The sequence below is a fragment of the Perissodus microlepis genome, chromosome 18, assembly GCF_051167445.1.
Source record: "Perissodus microlepis isolate ML-2025 ecotype Zambia chromosome 18, ASM5116744v1, whole genome shotgun sequence".
NCBI classification, from domain to species: domain Eukaryota; kingdom Metazoa; phylum Chordata; class Actinopteri; order Cichliformes; family Cichlidae; genus Perissodus; species Perissodus microlepis.
This window is the reverse complement of record NC_140478.1, coordinates 32,899,769-32,920,728: the sequence shown is the minus strand read 5'-3', so window position 1 is coordinate 32,920,728 and position 20,960 is coordinate 32,899,769. Positions and strand designations below refer to the sequence as shown.

The 20,960-nt window shown below is 44.3% G+C and overlaps 1 protein-coding gene and 1 pseudogene across 2 annotated transcripts; both read left to right on the top strand.

The window, feature by feature from the left end:
• Positions 1-2,397: 2,397 nt before the first annotated feature.
• LOC146368633 (uncharacterized) lies at positions 2,398-5,997 on the top strand (annotated as a pseudogene). The gene is made up of 3 exons (XR_014797573.1): positions 2,398-2,678; positions 3,556-3,777; positions 4,208-5,997. The product of XR_014797573.1 is annotated as an uncharacterized LOC146368633 (transcript).
• Positions 5,998-6,328: 331 nt separating this feature from the next.
• On the top strand, positions 6,329-20,397 carry LOC146368632 (uncharacterized). Its single transcript, XM_084913573.1, has 5 exons — positions 6,329-6,603; positions 7,659-8,259; positions 9,435-9,633; positions 10,266-10,515; positions 16,880-20,397. The coding sequence occupies exons 1-5, from the start codon at positions 6,453-6,455 to the stop codon at positions 18,340-18,342; spliced, it is 2,664 nt and encodes an 887-aa protein (XP_084769699.1). The 5' UTR covers positions 6,329-6,452; the 3' UTR covers positions 18,343-20,397.
• Positions 20,398-20,960: the final 563 nt, after the last annotated feature.

Here is a 20,960-nt window from a genome sequence, read left to right as displayed (position 1 = left end):
CATCTTTCCTTCACCTTAATGTTTTCCATCGAGGATGAGAAACAGGAGTGAATTTGTTTTTTGGGAACCATCCATCCAAATTTCTCTAACACTGTAAAAGACAGAATACGCTGCTCTAAAACCATCACGAGTCACAAAACACAGTTTCAGCCTTGTAATAAAGTCTGGACAGTGATCAGATTTTCAAACAAATCCATTAAAATAAAACAAGATCCAAACTAAATGCTAACTTTGAGTAGTTAAAACATTTGTTAAGGGAGCAGGAGACTGAAACCCAGTGAAAGATGGAGGAGAGGAGCAGAGAGGAATGCACAAACAAGCACACGGAGCAAAAACATCTCTCCACAAAGGGAAAGACGAGACCACACGGGACTGATTACACAACGAGACGCAGCTGGGAACCGAGCACAGCTGCAGACAATCAAGGCGGGGCGGCAATCACACAGGAGGGAAGACAAAGAGAGGAAGGGAAGACAGAGCAGGCATGTGAGGAGAAGCAATCGCTCAAATAAAACAGGGAGAGGGACCCAGGATGGCAACGAGAAGCAAAACAAACCCAGAACCATCAGAGTTTAACAGTAACACTGCAGTAACCATGAGGAGGAGTTTCACGTCTGCCATCCTGTTTCCAAGAAGCTTTTGTTTACCAATCAGCAGGTAACAGAACAAAGGGAGATGATCACAGGATCATTTCTTCCTACAGTTTTCGATGTCTTTGATTATTTCACTGCAGAGGGAAGAAAAGACCACAAATAAAGTAGTAAAGTCAGTTACAGTAAAGGTAAAACATCCCCACGGTTCAGACATCAGAGTCTAATCTGCAACATTTTACTTACTGTCCAGTTACAGATCACATGTATCACATGACCTCAAATGATTTGTTTGTGAACAACGTGACATGAAAGCAAATTAATTCACATTAAGTTTACTCCAGAGCACATCTGCTTATTTAAAGGGCTTGAAGTTGACCTGATAAAAGGGCCTCAGCTGCCTGACTGAGGTTTAAGTGTGAGTCCAGTAAAAATACCTGTTAAAGCTTCATAAGGTTTCCCTTATTCTTCAGCTGCAGTCACATAAATCTCCTGTTCAATCAAACTGCCCTTTATAATTGAAATGTGTGTTTATATTGCAGCAGAAAGGCAACCGAGTCCAAAAATGTAGACATGATAATCTAAAACATGAGCACCACGCAGGAATGAGACACGTGGCGCTTAACTGGCAGCACAGAGGCCAACTGAAGACTGAGCTGTTCAAACACTGCTTATTAAACCACAGGTGAAAACAATCAGGAAAATCACAGGGCGGGAAGTCAAACCAAAACACTGCATGAAAGAAAATCAAACTTCAAAGTCAAACAGGAAATAATTAGAGGAGACTAAACCTAACATGAACGCGGAGCGACCGAGGCATAAAAACAGCCCGAGACAGAAGGAGGACGATCAGCAGCACAAACACATGAACCAGCAGACCGGGACAAACACAAAGACCTGAACCAACAACCAGGAAGACCTGAAGCAGCTGAAGCTCACAACCACTAAAAGAAGAAGCACGGTTACATTCAGATAATGCAGGCTGCACGAGAAAGTGTGTGTGTGTGTCTGCATGCCAAGTATCCTTGGGCAAGATACTAACCCCAAGTTGCTCTCTGGTGCATCCATCGGAGTGTGAATGTGTGCGAACGTCGTTAGAAAAGCACTCAGTTTAGAGTCAGTGCTTGTGAGAATGGGTGTGATTGGGTGAATGTGCCATGTTGTATACAGCACTTTGAGCACGCCGGGAGAGTAGAAAAGCGCTATATAAGAATCAGTCCATTTACCATTTACACACACACACAGAACCAAAAACACTGAGATAATCATGGAAACAGAACAGAGTGTAAAAATCAACAAACTCAGCATTAACTCAAAATTAAAATTAGAAACAAATTTGGAAAAAGTTTTGTTTTTTGGGTTTTTTTGTCAAACAGAGTTGTTTTTTTCCTAAATACGCCCACTCGATGCCATTTTTCTTGTACATGTACAAACATTTTCTCATAATTTTTCCAAATATTTAAAATTTGCCTTCTTGTTATTTTGCAATTTTCTCCAAAACCTTTATACTGTTAAACTACCAGAAATGTACCATTAGTGGTCATTTTTAAATTAAAATGTATTATTATTATTGTTGTTGTTATTTTGTTTGTTTTTGCAGTTTGTTGTTGTGCTTCTTGCCCTTTTTTGTCAATTTTTCTTGCTTGTTAGTTTGTTTTGTTGTAAACTGGTGAAAGGGTTTTCTTTGAATTTCTTCATTTTTACTTATTATTTATTTTAATCTTCAGTCTCAAACGTCTAAACAGACCGCAGATCGGGTGTGATCGAGTCCGGCTGTCCAACACACTCCTGTCTGTAGAGGGCAGCACTACATTTCACAGTCCACAAGCTGCTGGAAATTCATCAGAGGAAGAAGAAATTCGGCGGAAGTAATCAATGAAAACTGTTGTTGTTGTGTGTGAGCTGTGGCAGTAACAATGCCTTCGGTTCAGTATCTGAGAGAGTTTATCAACGAGCGACTAACTGCTGCTGCTGAACAAATATTCTTGGAGTTTGAAAAAACGATCGTCCAGTACGAGGAAGAGATCGACCGTCAGCGCAGACTGCTGGATATCACCTGGAAACCCCAAATCAAGCTGCACAGGACAGGTGAGTGTGTGACGTGGAGCTCTGTGGGAAAGCTAGAATCATTTCCACGGGCTTCGTGACAGAAACAATGAGGGTAAAATCCTCAGAAACAGCAGAAGAAACGCGTCACGCTACACAGCAGCGAACGCAAACGGCATTAACAGATTACTGACGTCACGTCTTTGATCAGTGGTTGTCGATCGATGGTCGTTATAATTTGCATATTAGTGATCATAAAGTGACGTCACGGTTTCAGTCATCGTGCACACGTGCTGTTTGTTTGGAAACCTGCAGTCAGCTGAGACTGAAGGAGTCACCTGATGATGATGAGAAGTTTGTCCCGGTGAACAGAATCAGCCTGTGGGGAGGTCACGGTGGACAGGACACGCGCACACGTTTTTCTCTGATTTCATGAGAACGTGTTTTACTTTTAATGTTCATTCAGTACTTCCGGTGTGACGGTTGCTTCTGTCACGTGTCCGTCCTGGTAGTTGCAGTAGAGACAGGATGCTGTGTGAAATACAGACACATAAAAATGAATCCAGTGATGTGCTGATCTCATAAATCTGGACTGTATTCACAAAAGAACAGAAAACAAATCGTTTAAAGTGAGAAAAAATGAGCATTTCTTTGTCAGCTCATTTTAAATGTATCAGTTTTAAATGTTCACGTTTTCAGAGTCAAGTCGGATCCACGGTTTCTTCAGATTTCTTCATGGATATCTGAAGCTTTGGCCACATAAAAATAATCAGCAGTAGTCGTATGTTTTAATGTGGTGTTTTCAATAAAGCACTCTTGTTTATAATGGAGCACTGTAACAAAAAAATAATTTCCCCCAGGGATCAATAAAGTATTCTGATTCTGACCTTTACTTGCCTTGTGCTTTAAACATGTGCAGACGTCCCACAGCAACATGTCAGCAGGGAGGAGGAGGTTCTCCCCGAGCAGCAGCTCTGTGGCCAAGAGGATCCAGAACCTCCACAGATTAAAGAGGAACAGGAGGGAGAGCAGCTGGTAGTGAAGGAGGAGAGTGTAGACGTCATCATCTGGAACGAGAGCAGTCCTCAGCAGGAACAAGAGGACGTCACCTGCAGCCCACAGATGAAGACACAAAGGACAGGTGTGTAGCATGAAACCATTTCAGTGAACCACAGCCGAGTGTGACTCCTGTGGATCTCAGTCAGGATTCAGTCTCAGCAGAAGAGTCCACGTTTTCATTCAGTGACATGTTACCAGCTGTTCCTCCTGATGCTGCCCGCACATTTATCCAGGCTTGGGATCAGCGGGAAGCACAGACAGGCCTGTGTCTCCTCCTGGTCTCAAACCTGTGATCTCTGTCAGTGGAGCCACCGGGCACAAGTCATCTCATTAATGTTCTGAGCCTAATTTATCCCCAGGTGTTTGTACCAGACTTAATATGACTAAATGCAAACATACCAACAGAATATTAGTTTACCTTCATCTCCTTCTCAACTTCACTAATCGGTCATTTTTATTTCTTCTGTGCAAAAGTGGAAATAATAACTTATTTCTTCTGCACCTTTGTTTAGACGTCCCACAGCAACATGTCTGTGAGGAGGAGGAGGAGGAGGTTCTCCCTGAGCAGCAGCTCTGGAACCAGGAGAGGAGCTCCAGTGTGGACCAGGAGGAACCAGAAGCTCCACAGATTAAAGAGGAACAGGAGGAGCTCTGTCAGGAGGTGAGCCAGGAGACTGAGACCTTCATGGTGGAAGAAAGTGAGAAAGGAAGCAAGAATGCTGACTCAGGATTAACTGTGAGTTTCGGTTTAAAGCCAAAAACGAGAAATCGCAGACGTCTCGGTGCAGACGACTCTCCGAGCCAGCGTCACTCTGACACGGCCAGCAAATCTGTAACATGTGACGTTTGTGGAAAAGGCTTCAAGTATAGATCCCGGATGCAAAGACATCAGAGAATCCACACAGGCGAGAAGCCGTATCCCTGTGAGATGTGTGGGAAAGGTTTTTCTCAGAAGGATGCTCTGACTGTGCACATGAGAACACACACAGGTGATAAGCCCTATGTTTGTAACACCTGTGGGAAAAGATGCTTGACCTCATCGACCCTTACCCGGCACGCCGCGGTCCACACGTGCCAGAAGCCCTATTCCTGCAAAACGTGTGGGAAAGGTTTTGCTCAAAAGTCCATTTTGCTGGTCCACACGAGAGTGCACACCGGCGAGAAGCCCTATCTGTGCAACATCTGTGGGAAGAGATTTTTTAAATTGTCAACGTTTAACATGCACATGTTTATCCACGCAGATGAAAAGCCGTATTCTTGCCAAACATGTGGGAAAGGTTTTAATCGAAGAACTGATTTGTACGTCCACAGCAGAATTCACAGAGGTGAGAAACCGTTTTGTTGCCCAACGTGTGGCAAGTCTTTCAATCGGCGCAGTAATTTATTATCCCACACAAAAATCCACACAAGTGAGAAGCCCTATTCCTGCGAAACGTGCGGGAAGTCTTTCAATCGAGGCAGTAATCTGTTACGCCACATGAGGTCTCACACAGGGGAGAAGCCTTATGTTTGTAAGAGCTGTGGGACCAGGTTTGCTGACTCATCGTCACTTAAAAGGCACAGAGGAGGAGCTGCTGAATGTGGAAGAAAAGCTTCTTTAAAATCCTCCTGAGAAACCACACAGCTGAGAGGCCGTGACTGTATCAGCGTTACTGCACCACGCAGCGGAGACGTCCTCTTGCTGTGCACCATGACATCCGTCACCTAATTAGAGATAGTGGCACTAGCAGTGGGAGTGGGCGTATGTTTTTGAGTCTAAAGATATGTTTTGAGAAAATCTTGGTTATTCAGTCCGTGTGCCTGTACGTGGTTCCTGTGGTAATGTCAATTTCCACAACAGCCTCTGTGGAATTTTGTCACAACAGTGGGAAGTGGAGGGGAAGCCACTGGGAGTCTGAAGTTTTCAACAAGCAGCTTCTATAAGCTCTCTTTCCTTCCAGAGTTCAATGAACCTTTTCACCTTTACATTCGTCGCTGTGGCTCACGTGCTCCTGAACTGTAGTGTGGCTGTGCCACGAGCTCATTTTTAGCCCATCAGTTTTCTCCCACTTACAGACCTCACTCTCTCTCTATCCACCTGCTCGTCCGTGGAGCGGATATGCAAGTGTTCTCAGCTGAATCATGGGGTGGATACACTGCTGTGTTATTGGACTCTACAGCTCCAGACCACACAGGGTTTAACCCAGACGGCAGAAAGATTAAACACATTTTCATCAGGTGTATAAATATCAGGTGTACAGCGTGTTTTTCAGCATGGTACCCTACAGATGAAAAGAATAAAGAACAAATATGAAAATGTGTCTTTGTTGTTTTTACTGCTACTTTGTGCAATAATGCATTTTTAAAATAATTTCTTTGCTTCATGGATGGATGTACTTTATAAAAACAAAGCTTATCTGATGAGTAAAGTGTGAAGTGTAAAGCTTTTATTAGATAACTCAGAAAAACAAGAAAAATGATTTCTTCTGTGGGTTTATTTGGTTTAGCTTTAAAACTTTGGATGATTCTGACTCATGAAGCAAGTTTTTCATCTTAATCCTGCAGCCTGCCACAAATCTCTTCTCTCCATTTTAGACATTTTACATTTGGTTTTCGTCTGTACAGGGCTTTTATTATGAAACTCTGGGATGCGAATAAGCCCTTTGGGCGCATGCGTAGAAGAACTAGGTTTGCAGCAGCGGCTCTCCTGAGGCGCGGACCGAGCCGGAGGACGGTGTAGTGTTCCCCCAGCTCAGTACTCGGGTTACTGCAGTAGTCATGTGTACTCTTGAGTATCTGAAGGACTTTATCCAGCGGAGGCTGACGGCAGCCGCGGAGGAAATCTTCAGCGAGGTGGAGAAAACCTTCGTGCAGTACGAGGAGGGGCTCGACCGTCACCCGCGGCTGCAGCGGAAGCTGCTCCTCACAGGTGTGTAAAACCTGCACGTGCCGGAAATCCACCCAGCGGTGCTGCGTTCGAGGTCAAACTGGGAGTCGGAATTTTATTATGAAACGTAGCCCACGAGCCCACATCCAAGATGGCGGCAGTGAACGTAAACTGTGGTAAAACTTGGAATGTGTGCAGCACAGCTGTGTACCTGTGACTCACTGACCTGCTCCACCCATGAATGTGCTGCACAGGTGCCAGAAACTGTCTGATGAGCTGAGCTCAGCAACAACAGGGAGGCTGCGCATCAGCTCACCTGAACACACCTGGCTCGGTGGTTGGCTGGATCCGCTCCCGTCAGTAGTACAAATCAATTATTGGCATCTTTGATTGTTTGTTCATTTTATTCCAAACATGTAAACAATATACCGAAGTTCATTTAGCAAAGACAAACAAACAGCTTTACAAAATAACATACAAATAGGAAAGGAGTGGGAAGAAGTGCGCATGTCCCGCCCCTTCACCACAGTTATCGGTCAATATTTAATCAGCGTCCTTGTTGATATAATCTGCAGTCATAATAATAACGAACATATTTCTAACATAATATACACACCACATAACATCATTTTGTTTTTGCCTCCACACAACAAAACCGACTCCTCCAGTTATGAGAAGTTAGTTGTAGAATCCAATAGGATGAATGAAACTCTGTCCACGGGCCTGCTGGGAGACAGAGCTGTCAGATCATCAGCGTTTGTTTCCTCCTCACCTTCTGCAGGGAGGGCACGTCTGCTGAGACCCCTCTGACCCAGGCTCGGATGAGTCAGAGGAACTTAATGGATGGCTGGATTTGTTATACACCTATAAAGCTGAAACATCTCCCCAATGGGAAATCTTTGTTTTTAGTTGTGAATCTCTTGAAACCATTCTTTCTTTTTTTTATGTCTCATATTTAAAAACTGGATGTTAAATTTGATGCTCCTGACCTTTGTGTGTGTGTGAGTGAACCACAGAGTTCACTAACCCTCATCAGGGTCTCTGTGGGTTTTACTATCATCATACTGTTAACTTATTTCTTCTGCAACTTTGTTTAGATGCCCCACAGCAGCCTGTAGGTAAGGAGGAGGAGGTTCTCCCTGAGCAGCAGCTCTGGAACCAGGAGAGGAGCTCCGGTGTGGACCAGGAGGAACCAGAACCTCCACAGATTAAAGAGGAGCAGGAGGAACTGTGCAGCAGTCAGGAGGGAGAGCAGCTGGGACTGAAGGAGGAGACGGATACCTTTATGGTGACTGCTGCTGAGGAAGGAGAGCACAGTGAACCAGACATGGAGCAGCTCTTCTCTCGGGGGCCTGATGCCTTCATGGTGACTGCTACATATGAGGAAAGTGAGGATGGAAGGAAGCAGTTTTGTTGCCCAACGTGTGGCAAGTCTTTCAATCGGCGCAGTAATTTATTATCCCACACAAAAATCCACACGAGTGAGAAGCCCTATTCCTGCGAAACGTGCGGGAAGTCTTTCAATCGAGGCAGTAATCTGTTACGCCACATGAAGTCTCACACAGGGGAGAAGCCTTATGTTTGTAAGAGCTGTGGGACCAGGTTCTCTGAGTTCTCATCACTTAAAAGGCACAAAGCACATTTTGCACAGAGCTGCAATATGTGGAAGAAAAGTTACAGCATGTCCTTAAAATCCACGTGAGAACCACACAGCTGAGAGGCCGTGACTGTGTCAGCATTACTACACCACGCAGCTGAGACGTGGTCGTCCTGAAGCACCGATGGGCAGAAAACGTGTGGACATATCGACTGGACCGCGCTGCAGCAGCAGTCTCGTGTGAAACGAGTCTGTTACAATCTGTTTTCAGTCTGAGGGAAACAGCACCAACAGTTTAAGGCAGAAAACGTGAATCTTTCATGTTTTCATGAAGTCTCAGTGGCTCGGTGTGAGCCCCGTCTTTTAGCCTGTTTGTTTCTCTTTAGCTCTCCGAGCGGGATCACCGACATCTGTCACTGAGTTAGAGTTAGTGTTCTGGGAAATAAATGAGTGTAAAGACTGAGCAGTGCGAGCGGCTCATGTGTTTGGATGTTTTCTTGGTCTGTGTGTAAATAACAACATTATAATCCAGCAGAAACACTGAGGTGTTTTTAAAAAGCTCAAGTTTCTCTTCCCTTAACCTAGAGTTAGACAAGCATGTGGCTGTAAAGGAGCCCACCTCTCCCCCAGGCCTCCCTCTCTCCCCCAGGCCTCCCTCTCTCACCCAGACCTCCCTCTCTCCCCCAGGCCTCCCTCTCTCACCCAGACCTCCCTCTCTCACCCAGACCTCCCTCTCTCCCCCAGGCCTCCCTCTCTCACCCAGACCTCCCTCTCTCACCCAGACCTCCCTCTCTCCCCCAGGCCTCCCTCTCTCCCCCAGGCCTCCCTCTCTCACCCAGACCTCCCTCTCTCCCCCAGGCCTCCCTCTCTCACCCAGGCCTCCCTCTCTCCCCCAGACCTCCCTCTCTCACCCAGGCCTCCCTCTCTCCCCCAGACCTCCCTCTCTCCCCCAGACCTCCCTCTCTCACCCAGACCTCCCTCTCTCCCCCAGGCCTCCCTCTCTCCCCCAGGCCTCCCTCTCTCACCCAGACCTCCCTCTCTCCCCCAGGCCTCCCTCTCTCACCCAGACCTCCCTCTCTCCCCCAGGCCTCCCTCTCTCCCCCAGGCCTCCCTCTCTCACCCAGACCTCCCTCTCTCCCCCAGGCCTCCCTCTCTCACCCAGACCTCCCTCTCTCACCCAGGCCTCCCTCTCTCCCCCAGGCCTCCCTCTCTCCCCCAGACCTCCCTCTCTCCCCCAGGCCTCCCTCTCTCCCCCAGACCTCCCTCTCTCCCCCAGACCTCCCTCTCTCACCCAGTCCTTCTCTGCTGGAGAATCCCAGCAGATTCAATCCATCCAGCTCTCAGAGAAACTGGAACAAAAAGCTCCATCTCAGTCTCTACAGGCTTCAGTTAGCATGTCCAAGGTTAAAGTTCATGACATCACAATTGCAGGAGAAAGCCTCCTCTCTATAGAAAGAGCACGCAGCACAACTCAGGTCTGCGACGGCACAAGCCGAGTCCACAGCTGAACCCAGCAGAAGAGCTGTGGTGGAAGTGGAACGAGTGACACGACACTGTGAAGATGAGCGAGCTCCAGACAACTTTACACATCTGTAACTTTATACTCCTGTAAGTGTCCTTTACAGTCACGTTTTTACTGAGGTGACATACTTTAATACATATTCTGAATTTTGATATTTGAGAATAATTTATTTGTGATTATTTCATGAAATTTATTGTGAAGGTTTGTGTGGAAAATAAAGGAGTGAACAAAGTGGTTTGACTCTTGTGTCCTGGGTGCGCTCCTTTTAAATATAAATAACATGAGAACTGTAAGGAGTTCAAATGGACACTACACTTATATTAAACTTTTATGTATTTAATGTGTGTTGAGAGTCCAGTCGGGTACATCCTTTCTCTTTCTTGTGGTGACCTACAAATAAAAGAAATACACAAGAACAAATATGAAAATATGGTTCTTTATTTATTATTATTTTGTGCAGAAATCCTCATTTTTCCCTTTTTTCGATTTTCTTCTGTGTCTCATTTCACTAAGTTGCTTTTCGTCTGTACAGGGCTTTTATTGTGAAACTCTGGGAGAGGAAGAACCCTTTGGGCGCATGCGTAGAAGAAGCAGGTTTGCAGCAGCGGCTCTCCTGAGGCGCGGACCGAGCCGGAGGACGGTGTAGTGTTCCCCCAGCTCAGTACTCGGGTTACTGCAGTAGTCATGTGTACTCTTGAGTATCTGAAGGACTTTATCCAGCGGAGGCTGACGGCAGCCGCGGAGGAAATCTTCAGCGAGGTGGAGAAAACCTTCGTGCAGTACGAGGAGGAGCTCGACCGTCACCGGCGGCTGCAGCGGAAGCTGCTCCTCACAGGTGTGTAAAACCTGCACGTGCCGAAAAGCTAGCGAGGAGTTGTGGCACAGCGGTCTGGCACGCGGGTGTCCGCGCGGACAGCCTGAGCCAACATGGCCGAGAGTCACGGGGTCACTTCCGGCGTCATCCTCAGCTTTCGCCCCCCTTTGGTGTCAAACCTGCGCCTCTGGGCTATGCGTTGGCAGTACTGATGTAAGTTTGCCTGCTGTCAGTGGTTTACTTTAAGGGTCCACGAAGGTGTGACGGGTCGATAGTAGAGCTGTGAAAATGTAAACGGCTTCACTGAGCTCGATTCTTCAGTTTGAGGGTAAATCTCTGTGAACACGGAGCTCGTGAAGGATGTCGCAAGTCTGACAGCAGGTTGGGAGGTCAGTAGAAACCAGACCTCTCCTGGTCTAACGGCTTCTCAGACACGAGGCACATCCTGCTCTTTAAGAATCTAATGATGTCACACATTAAAGCTGAAAGTTGAGCAAAAACAACATTTTGTTGTACTTTTAGAAAGAACAAGTTCCTGTTACTATTATATCCAAACTGTGTGACGCTGTTCTCGCTCATTGTCGCTCTGATATCATATCAGTGTAATGCAGTGACTGTTACAGAGGAGAAAACCATCTTCCACCGTCGAACAAGATAAACCAGATTAGAACATGCTGCTGCTGTTTTGTTCTGATAAATATGCTGACAGCACGCTGCACTCCTCCCTGCCTGAACCTGAAATGTGTTACTTCTACAGTTAAAATATAAAACTAATAAACTACCAGTTAAAGTATTTACTGTTGGCCAATCAAAAGTCAAAGGAATCATTCTGCAGACGACTGTTTCCTTATCTGTGTTTCATGGATCGATATCAGTGCTGCATCATGTCTGTGACATCACATGTTTGCCACAGATGAATTAAAGCAGTGTGAGAATGGTATTAATGGAAGATGAAGGTGGTGTGTTATCTGAACAGCTGGTGGAGTCTCCACTTGTCTAAAATTGTGGCTTTAAAGTCAGAAAGTGATTTGAGGTCACATGTTTGCTCCTGATTCGTGTCAGCGAATGTTTCTATTCGTCCTCTCACTGACACAGAGATGCAGAACAGTAATAGTCATCTGAGACGATTTCCCAGCAGCGTTACGCCAGCGGCAGGCTGAGCTGCCGATGCCGGCAGGATGGATCCATGTTTCCATGGTTACTCTGACCTCGAGACTGATCATACCCGGAAACGTTTTTCCTTCTTGTGTTTTAGTTTTAGTGAGACTGTGAAAACTGTAGCCTCAGTGTCTTGTTCGTACTGACAGCGGTGGTACCCGGTGAGGTCTTCTGCTTCAGGCTTTAGCATGCCGCCCATTCAGAGATGCTCTTCTGATCACTTTGGATGTGACGAGCAGCGATTTTAGTTACTGCTGTCGTCCTGTCTCAGAGTTCTGCCATTCTCCTCTGACACAAAGAAGCTACTTCCTCTCAGAGAACTGCTGCTCTCTGGATAGTTTCTCTTTTTCAGACCTCCTTTGTAGGGCTGGGCCATATCATACCGTTCACGGTAATACCAGTATAATGTTAGGCAATGATAAGAAAATGACATATTGCGATAGAATATGAGTAAAACGCGCATGCGCAGTGTTTTCATGAACACATGGCAGAAAAAGCACGGCGGCGACGGAGAACGAGAAGGGCGAAAGCGGATCGTTGAATGAAACAGATGAACCAGAACTGGTTTGTAAAAATGCTGCAACTTCAGTGGTGGAACTGGTTTAGCTTTCGTCCGGCGCTCAAAGATCTGTCAAAAAATGTTTCAGTACGACTTTGCTAAGCTGCGAAGCCGCACCGCTTGATGGATTGTCGGAGCATTACGGCTGTCGTAGGCGGAGCCTCGCGGAGTGATACGTACCGTGCTTCAACATGACATTACCGTATTGTTTGTGTATAAGGACCCAAAATGGCAGCTGTTAAGAGACATGCGCATGAAGCGGATTTTAAACTCAAGGCTATCCGTCATGCAGTAGAACATGGGAACAGAGCAGCTGTGAGAGAATTCAGCATTAATGAGTCAATGGTACAAAAGTGGAGGAAACAAGAAGAATGAGTTGAGTAAAGTTCGACGTATCTGACTGTTTTTTACTGCAGTTCCATGTTTCAAAGCTCCTCTTTTTACCTTTTGTGGTTATTATACATGGTTATGCTCAGCATATGTCAGCCCATTTCCACTGGAAATGCCTTTTGGTTAAACTGTCAGCAAGGAATTTGCATTTGCACTGTTAAAATGTTATATATACACATAAAACAGCTGCTTGTTTAAGTGAAAATACATTGATGGGTTTTTTTGCACTAGTAAAATTGTGGAGTTATAAAGTATTTTGTCTCGCATCAATTATATCGTCAGTTATATCGTTATCGCAAATTTTCAAAGGTATATCGTTGTAAATATTTTTGGTCATATCGCCCTGCCCTACTTCTTTGTAAACTCTGAGATGTTTGTGTGGGAAAAACCCAGCCAATCAGCAGTTTCTGAAATAGAACACTAAAAGTTTCTTAAATCACTTTTCTTCCTCAATTTTCTGATGCTCAGTTTGACCCTCGGCTGATTGTCGTCACCATCTCTACATGCATAAATACACTGAGCTGCTGCCATGTCATTGGGTGATTAGAGATTAGTGTTAATGAGCAGCTGCACAGGCGTCTCTAATAAAGTGGCCAGTGAGTGTAGACCACAGCTTAGTACATCTGTTATTGTTTGATATTCATGAGCTGTGGGCAGAAACTGAGTGAGTGAGATCACAGATGAAGGCGGAGAAAACAAGCGTCGTCCAAACGGTGTCTGGACTCGGCGTCAGAGGGAGGGTGAGGAGCTTGGTTATTCAGGAGCGTCTCAGAGCTCCTCAAGGAGCAAGTGGAGATATTCGGGCATCTGGCCAGGATGGCTCCTGGGTGAGGTGTTCCAGGCATGTCCTACCAGGAGAAGCCTCCAGGGGCAGACTTGGGGCACACTGGAGAGATTACGTCTCAGATGGCTTGGAATGAGTTGGAGAAGCTGGCTGGGAAGAGGGAGGCCCCCGTGATCCGGAGCCTGGTCAGGAAATAGGTGGAACCACTAATAGGTTTTTGAGTTTCAGTTGCGATCTGTAAGCAGTGAAGGGAAAAAATTCCCCCAGGTATTAAAATGCTAATTTCCAGGTTAATATTTGTTATTCTGAGGGCCTGAAGGCCGTTAAAAGTAAAAGGAATTTTATATTTATTCATTATTTATAAAAACAAACAAAACATAAATAATCATTTAAATAATAATCAAGTTAAATTTTAATTTTCCTAAGAAGTTTCCTGTCTTGGTTGATGGCAAACGGATCCTCTGAACATCTGTAATTAACACAAAGTCTCTTTATATGTAGCTACTTAAAAACATCAAAGGTGCTGATATTGATATGAGTTATATGACTAAACCTAGAACATAAGACACACACAGCTGTACCTCAGCGTCAGACCTAGAATGAGCCTGGCAAACAGAAATGTGGCTCTGCAACAAATGCTTCACAAGAGAAAATCAGAATTTTATTGGAAAAATAATTTCACTGTGAGCAGCAGCAACTTCCCATCTCAATGAGAATTACTTGAAAGAGGAATACAATGGCTATCCTGTGATATACAGGTCCTTCTCAAAAAATTAGCATATTGTGATAAAGTTCATTATTTTCTGTAATGTACTGATAAACATTAGACTTTCATATATTTTAGATTCATTACACACAACTGAAGTAGTTCAAGCCTTTCATTGTTTTAATATTGATGATTTTGGCATACAGCTCCTGAAAACCCAAAATTCATATCTCAAAAAATTAGCATATTTCATCCGACCAATAAAAGAAAAGTGTTTTTAATACAAAAAAAAGTCAACCTTCAAATAATTATGTTCAGTTATGCACTCAATACTTGGTCGGGAATCCTTTTGCAGAAATGACTGCTTCAATGCGGCGTGGCATGGAGGCAATCAGCCTGTGGACTGCTGAGGTGTTATGGAGGCCCGGGATGCTTCGATAGCGGCGTTAAGCTCATCCAGAGTGTTGGGTCTTGCATCTCTCAACTTTCTCTTCACAATATCCCACAGATTCTCTGCGGGGTTCAGGTCAGGAGAGTTGGCAGGCCAATTGAGCACAGTAATACCATGGTCAGTAAACCATTTACCAGGGGTTTTGGCACTGTGAGCAGGTGTCAGGTCGTGCTGGAAAATGAAATCTTCATCTCCATAAAGCTTTTCAGCAGATGGAAGCAGGAAGTGCTCCAAAATCTCCTGATAGCTGCATTGACCCTGCCCTTGATAAAACACAGTGGACCAACACCAGCAGCTGACATGGCACCCAGACCATCGCTGACTGTGGGTACTTGACACTGGACTTCAGGCATTTTGACATTTCCCTCGCCCCAGTCTTCCTCCAGACTCTGGCACCTTGATTTCCGAATGACATGCAAAAGTTGCTTTCATCCGAAAAAAGTACTTTGGACCACTGAGCAACAGTGCAGTGCTGCTTCTCTGTACCCAGGTCAGGCGCTTCTGCCGCTGTGTCTGGTTCAAAAGTGGCTTGACCTGGGGAATGCGGCACCTGTAGCCCATTTCCTGCACACGCCTGTACACGGTGGCTCTGGATGTTTCTACTCCAGACTCAGTCCACTGCTTCCGCAGGTCCCCCAAGGTCTGGAATCAGTCCTTCTCCACAATCTTCCTCAGGGTCCGGTCACCTCTTCTCGTTGTGCAGCGTTTTCTGCCACACTTTGTCCTTCCCACAGACTTCCCACTGAGGTGCCTTGATACAGCACTCTGGGAACAGCCTATTCGTTCAGGAATTTCTTTCTGTGTCTTACCTTCTTGCTTGAGGGTGTCAATGATGGCCTTCTGGACAGCAGTCAGGTCGGCAGTCTTACCCATGATTGCGGTTTTGCGTAATGAACCAGGCTGGGAGTTTTTAAAAGCCTCAGGAATCTTTTGCAGGTGTTTAGAGTTAATTTGTTGATTCAGGTGATTAGGTTAATAGCTCGTTTAGAGAAGCTTTTCATGATATGCTAATTTTTTGAGATAGGAATTTTGGGTTTTCATGAGCTGTATGCCAAAATCATCAATATTAAAACAATGAAAGGCTTGAACTACTTCAGTTGTGTGTAATGAATCTAAAATATATGAAAGTCTAATGTTTATCAGTACATTACAAAAAATAATGAACTTTATCACAATATGCTAATTTTTTGAGAAGGACCTGCACATATGGTCCGTGTAGGGCAAAAGTTTTGGGCGTGAAATAAAGAGAAAGACATTTCTTCCACTTTGTTCTCCAGACTCAGTTTTTAGAGCAGGTGATGACATCATCCAGTGGCAACAAAATTCCTTGAAAAGTCAAATTCTAGATAAAAATTGGTGCCCCTTTTTTCGGACACTCTCCAATTCAAATGAATCTGGAAAAATTCTGTGTTTTTTGGATTTTGTGAAAATCATGTGACGAATCACCACCGAAAGTCATAGCACACTATTCCCCATCAAGCCTCACACAATAATATAACAGGGCGCGTTTCTTAAAGCTGCGAGGCGTTTTGCTTCAAAATTTAGAAGTGAGCTGTTGCATCAGCACACTTAATTAACTTGGAGATTCAGATCTGGAATTGAAATGTCATTGTGAGATGATGGTTTTATTAGAGAGGACGTCTCACTGTCAGGGAGAACTTCAGAAATGCAGCAGTTAAAAAATGTTTTGGGATCTATGAGGTTTTGGCCTTCCACCGAAGAAAACTCACCAGATTTCTGATAAAAACATTGTTGCACAGTTTGGTAAAATAAGGTGTGGTGGGGCGTGGTCTGCGGTGCCGTGCAGGGAGGGCGGACGCACCTGCACGGCATCCATAATCACGCCCGCTGGGTTAAAACACGGGGACTCAGGTGTGTGTGGTTGTTGTTGTGGTGAGTGTGAATAAAAATGGCTCAAAATGATATTCCGTGGTCCCGCCATGCCTTATTCTCACCACCACAAAGGTTTCACTTACTGATGCTTAAAATACATTGTTTTTTGTCCTATGGACAAAAATGACAGGAAACAAACGGGTATCTATGAGTAAAGTGACAGAGAGTGTTTGCCTGTAAGCAATAGTGATGACTAACTGCACGTTGAATTTATGGCAGTGTAACAGACTCATGCTTCTTCAGCCTTTTTCTCTCCAAAAGATCAGCGAGATAAAACACTCCTCTCTGATGGTTTATGCTCTGTAATGAAGTTAGGAAGTCAGCTAACGTTTGATCTGCCGTTAGCCGCTTTGAGGTCTGCTCTGACTGAAAATGTGTCGCCCAAATTATTTGGCACACTTCAGATTTCATTTGTGTAGTAACGTATTGCCTTTGTTCCTCCAGACCTCCCACAGCAACGTGAAAATGGAGAGGAGGAGATTCTTACTGACCAGGAGAGACCCTCAGGTGTGGACCAGGATGAACCACAGCAACCACGGATTAAAGAGGAACAGGAGGAACTCTGCACCAGTCAGGAGAACCCCCAACCTCCACAGATAAAAGAGGAGGAGGAAGAAGTTAGCACCAGTCCAGAGGACCCAGAATCTTCACAGATTAAAGAAGAAGGGAAGGAACCCTGCACCAGTCAGGACGGAGAGCAGGTCGTGCTGAAGGAGGAGACTGATACCTTTACGGTGACTCCTGTTCACGAGGAAGATGGCTGCAGTGAAGCAGGACCAAACAACGTTCTGCTCTCCCCTCTGAGCCCTCCTGATGCTGAGAATGGGAAGAAGTACTATCGTATTTACACAATGAAATATCTTGAAAGAATTCAGACAGTTGACAAAAGATACTGTTGCAAAATATGTGGGAAAGGTTTCGCTCACAGGTGTAATTTGGTGGACCACATGAGAATTCACACTGGTGAAAAGCCATACACATGTGAAACATGCGGGAAAAGTTTCAACAGAGTTGGTAATTTTAATGCCCACATGAGAAACCACACGGGTAAGAAGCCCTATGCTTGTGAAACGTGTGGGAAAGGTTTTAATCATCGATGCAATTTGGTGGACCACGTGAGAATTCACACAGGTGAGAAACCATACACATGTGAAACATGCGGGAAAAGTTTCAACAGAGTTGGTAATTTTAATGCCCACATGAGAACTCATGCAAGTAAGAAGATGTTTTCTTGTGAAACCTGTGGGAAAGGTTTCAATAGAAGGGGCCACTTTAATGCCCACTTGAAAACGCACACAGGTGAGAAACCTTATCCCTGTTACACATGTGGGAAAACGTTTATAAATGCATCAAGGCTCAAATTTCACATGATAATTCACACCGGTAAGAAACCCTATTCTTGTGAAACATGTGGGAAGCGTTTCATTCGAAAAGTGCACTTAACCACCCACGTGAGAATTCACACAGGTGAGAAACCTTATCCCTGCGAGGTATGTGAGAAAAGATTTATTGACGCATCAACGTTGAAGTGTCACATGAGAACTCACACAGGTGAAAAACCGTATGTTTGTAACATCTGTGGGAAAGCATTTTCTGTCTTATCGACCTTTAAAAGTCACACCTCGGTTCATACAGGTGAGAAACCGTATTCCTGTGAAATATGTGGGAAAACATTCAGTCGCAGTGGTCACTTGACTGTACACGTAAGAACTCACACGGGTGAGAAGCCATACTCGTGTAAAACATGTGACAAAACTTTCAGTCAAAGGCATCATTTGACTTCCCACATGAGATCTCACACAGGTGAGAAGCGGTATTCTTGCCAAATGTGTGAGAAAAGCTTTGTTCAAAGCAGTCATTTGTGGCGCCACATGCGAACTCACACAGGCGAGACATCGTCGTCCTGAAACATCTCTGTGGGATTATCTTCAAGTGACGCTTAGGAAAATAATAGAGGTTAACAGAGGAACTTTCAGATCTCAGAGCTCTGTAGTTTATTGCATGTGACAAAGTACTCGATGGATCAAATGAATCATGATTTGATCTTTCAGAGCCGACAGTGAGGCTGTCAGATTTGTCCGGTCTGTAAGTTTTGATTTTTACAGAAACACGTTGCATATTTTGAAAAATGCTGCCTTTCGTCTCCTCTTTTGTTCACTTTTGTGCTGTTCTCATGCTGTAAACATGAGAAAAAGAAGTTAATGTTACAACATGTTAAGGTTTTTACTTTTTCTTATCTCTCTTCTTTTTCTCGTCACCCCCCCATGGCAGTTGTGCAGGCTGCCCCTCGCTGGGCCTGGTTCCTGTTGGAGGTTTCTTCCTGTTAGAAGGGAGTTCTTCCTCCCCACAGTGCTCCATGTGTCTGATTGGTTCTCTTTAAGAGTGTAGTTAAGGCTACTGTTATAGAGATAATCATAGTCACAATTACTTAGATCATTATTGGCCAGTTATTGAACTTAAAATGTCTTTTTACTGACTGTATACACACACACACACACACACACACACACACACACACACACACACACGTATACACACACACACACAACCCTTATAGTTGAAATAAAAAGTGTTTTAATCCTAATTATTTTTTTAATCATTGAAAGCAAAAATCTGCAGACCTCATTCTGGGATGTGAACCTTACCCATAAAGCACTTTGAGATGACTGTTATTGTGAACTTGGCAGTGTTGGAAGGTTACTTTTAAAATGTATTCCACTACAGATTACATAATACATGCCCCAAAATGTAGTTTGTATCATATTTCATTAAATTACTTAATGTCAGTAACATGTTCTGAATACTTTAGATTACTTGATATATTGTCATGGTTTTTACAACTACATGGATGTACTGTGTGATTTATTACTATTACTGAAGGCTACTTGCCACTGAGCTAATATTGTTAGCTGGCGTTAGCTGAGGTTAGTTCATAGACTGCTTTAGGAACTGCACATGATTATTTGCACCTAGCAGGCTGTTAATGCTTTCCACCAAGTCTAACAGTCTGCAGTCTAATAGTAATAAATCACACAGCAGTAGTAAAATCGAAGATACTGAAGTGGCACATAACCCAGGTAGCTACCACAACTAAAACAAGGTAGCTGCAGTAGGCTAATGTTAGTTTTCAAAAAAGAGCTTACTTCCAGATGTTTCTTTACGTTGGAGTCTTTTGACGCTGAGAGCAGCTTGGTTGCTGACAAACAGAGTTTTCATTGCACGGTCAGATTTCATCCCTTCTTTAAATATGAAGTATTGTTGGAAATTCCAAGTAATAAATGTATTCCTACCTGTGCACTGTTGGTTCTGTTGTGCTGGCTCCAGGTCCATTGTGTAACTGATGCCACCAAAATTAATAGGACGCTTGCATTAGAGCCTTTGTGTGTTTGTTTGGGTTTCTGACAATGCGTTTAAAAATTAGAGAGGGGACAGCCGAACATATGAAACATATGTATGTATCATATGTAATCCATTTATTTCAACAAAGTAACTGTTTTCTAATTATCAGCTTTTTAAACGGTAACTGTAACAGAATACAGTTACTCATATTTTGTATTTTAAATGTATTCCATTACTCCCCAACACTGGAACTTGCTCTATTAATAAAACTGGCTTGAGCTGAGCAGAGGTTCCATCTTACTTTGTCTTTGTTTGCATGTTTATGCGTTACGTTTCTCTTTCTTTGTGCGGCTGGATTTACAGGAAGTGTTCCAGCTCCCGCACCATTAGTGTAGTGTCTAATATTACAATAGTTTTCTCATTATTTTAAGTATATGTTTCCAAAGAGTCTTTTTTTACATCAGTGTTTCTCCATGAAAACACTTCCTGAGTTTGGTCAGTTTTAGTAGAATTTTTTTTTGCTTATTTTATATTTTTGTCTATTTTATGATTACAGTCTTTTCACTGTATCACTCATTGCTGTAAATGAAACTGTAGAAATAAAATTTCTTTTGTCAAAGAAACCTGATAACATTTCTTTCACTGCTCTTTACACTGTGTGTGTGTGTGTGTGTGTGTGTGGGTGGGGGGGGGGGTAATATGGGTGTCATCAGACACCTGAAGTCACAAGCCAGAGCTGATTCCTCTCCTGCACCTCCGGAGGCTTTGTGTGTGTGTGTGTGTGTGTTTAGGGGGTTTCACGACGGACGTCAAACTTCTGTTTCAGACCAGCTAAACTTCCTGCAGTGGCTCATCCAGCGATGAGAGCTGATGATGGTCGGGTCTCCGGCTACCACCCAGTTTTCAGATGAAGAGTTTCCAAAGGGAGCGCATCAGGTGAGAAGTGAGAGGACCATGAGGCATCCATCAGTTATCCCAGAGCTGCGATCTAAAGCCACGTAACGACTACAGACCGTTGGCCAAATTCATGACTGAAGCAGCAGAAGGCGTACGAGTGCAGAGTTAAACCGCTCTCAAGTCTCAGGTGAGTAAAGAAAATAACTACCAATGGAAGTGAAGGATATCGCCTGCTGACCTATCAGGGAGTCGTAAATACATTTTAGCTGAGGTCACCAATAGGCGGGCT

Bases quoted from the DNA above. Each gene is read 5' to 3' on its own strand.
- LOC146368632 (XM_084913573.1), top strand. From the start codon at position 6,453: ATGTGTACTCTTGAGTATCTGAAGGACTTTATCCAGCGGAGGCTGACG. The intron at 8,260-9,434 runs GTGAGAACCACA...TCTCTCCCCCAG, and splicing joins AGCATGTCCTTAAAATCCAC to ACCTCCCTCTCTCACCCAGT. The intron at 9,634-10,265 runs GTCTGCGACGGC...GCGCATGCGTAG, and splicing joins GAGCACGCAGCACAACTCAG to AAGAAGCAGGTTTGCAGCAG.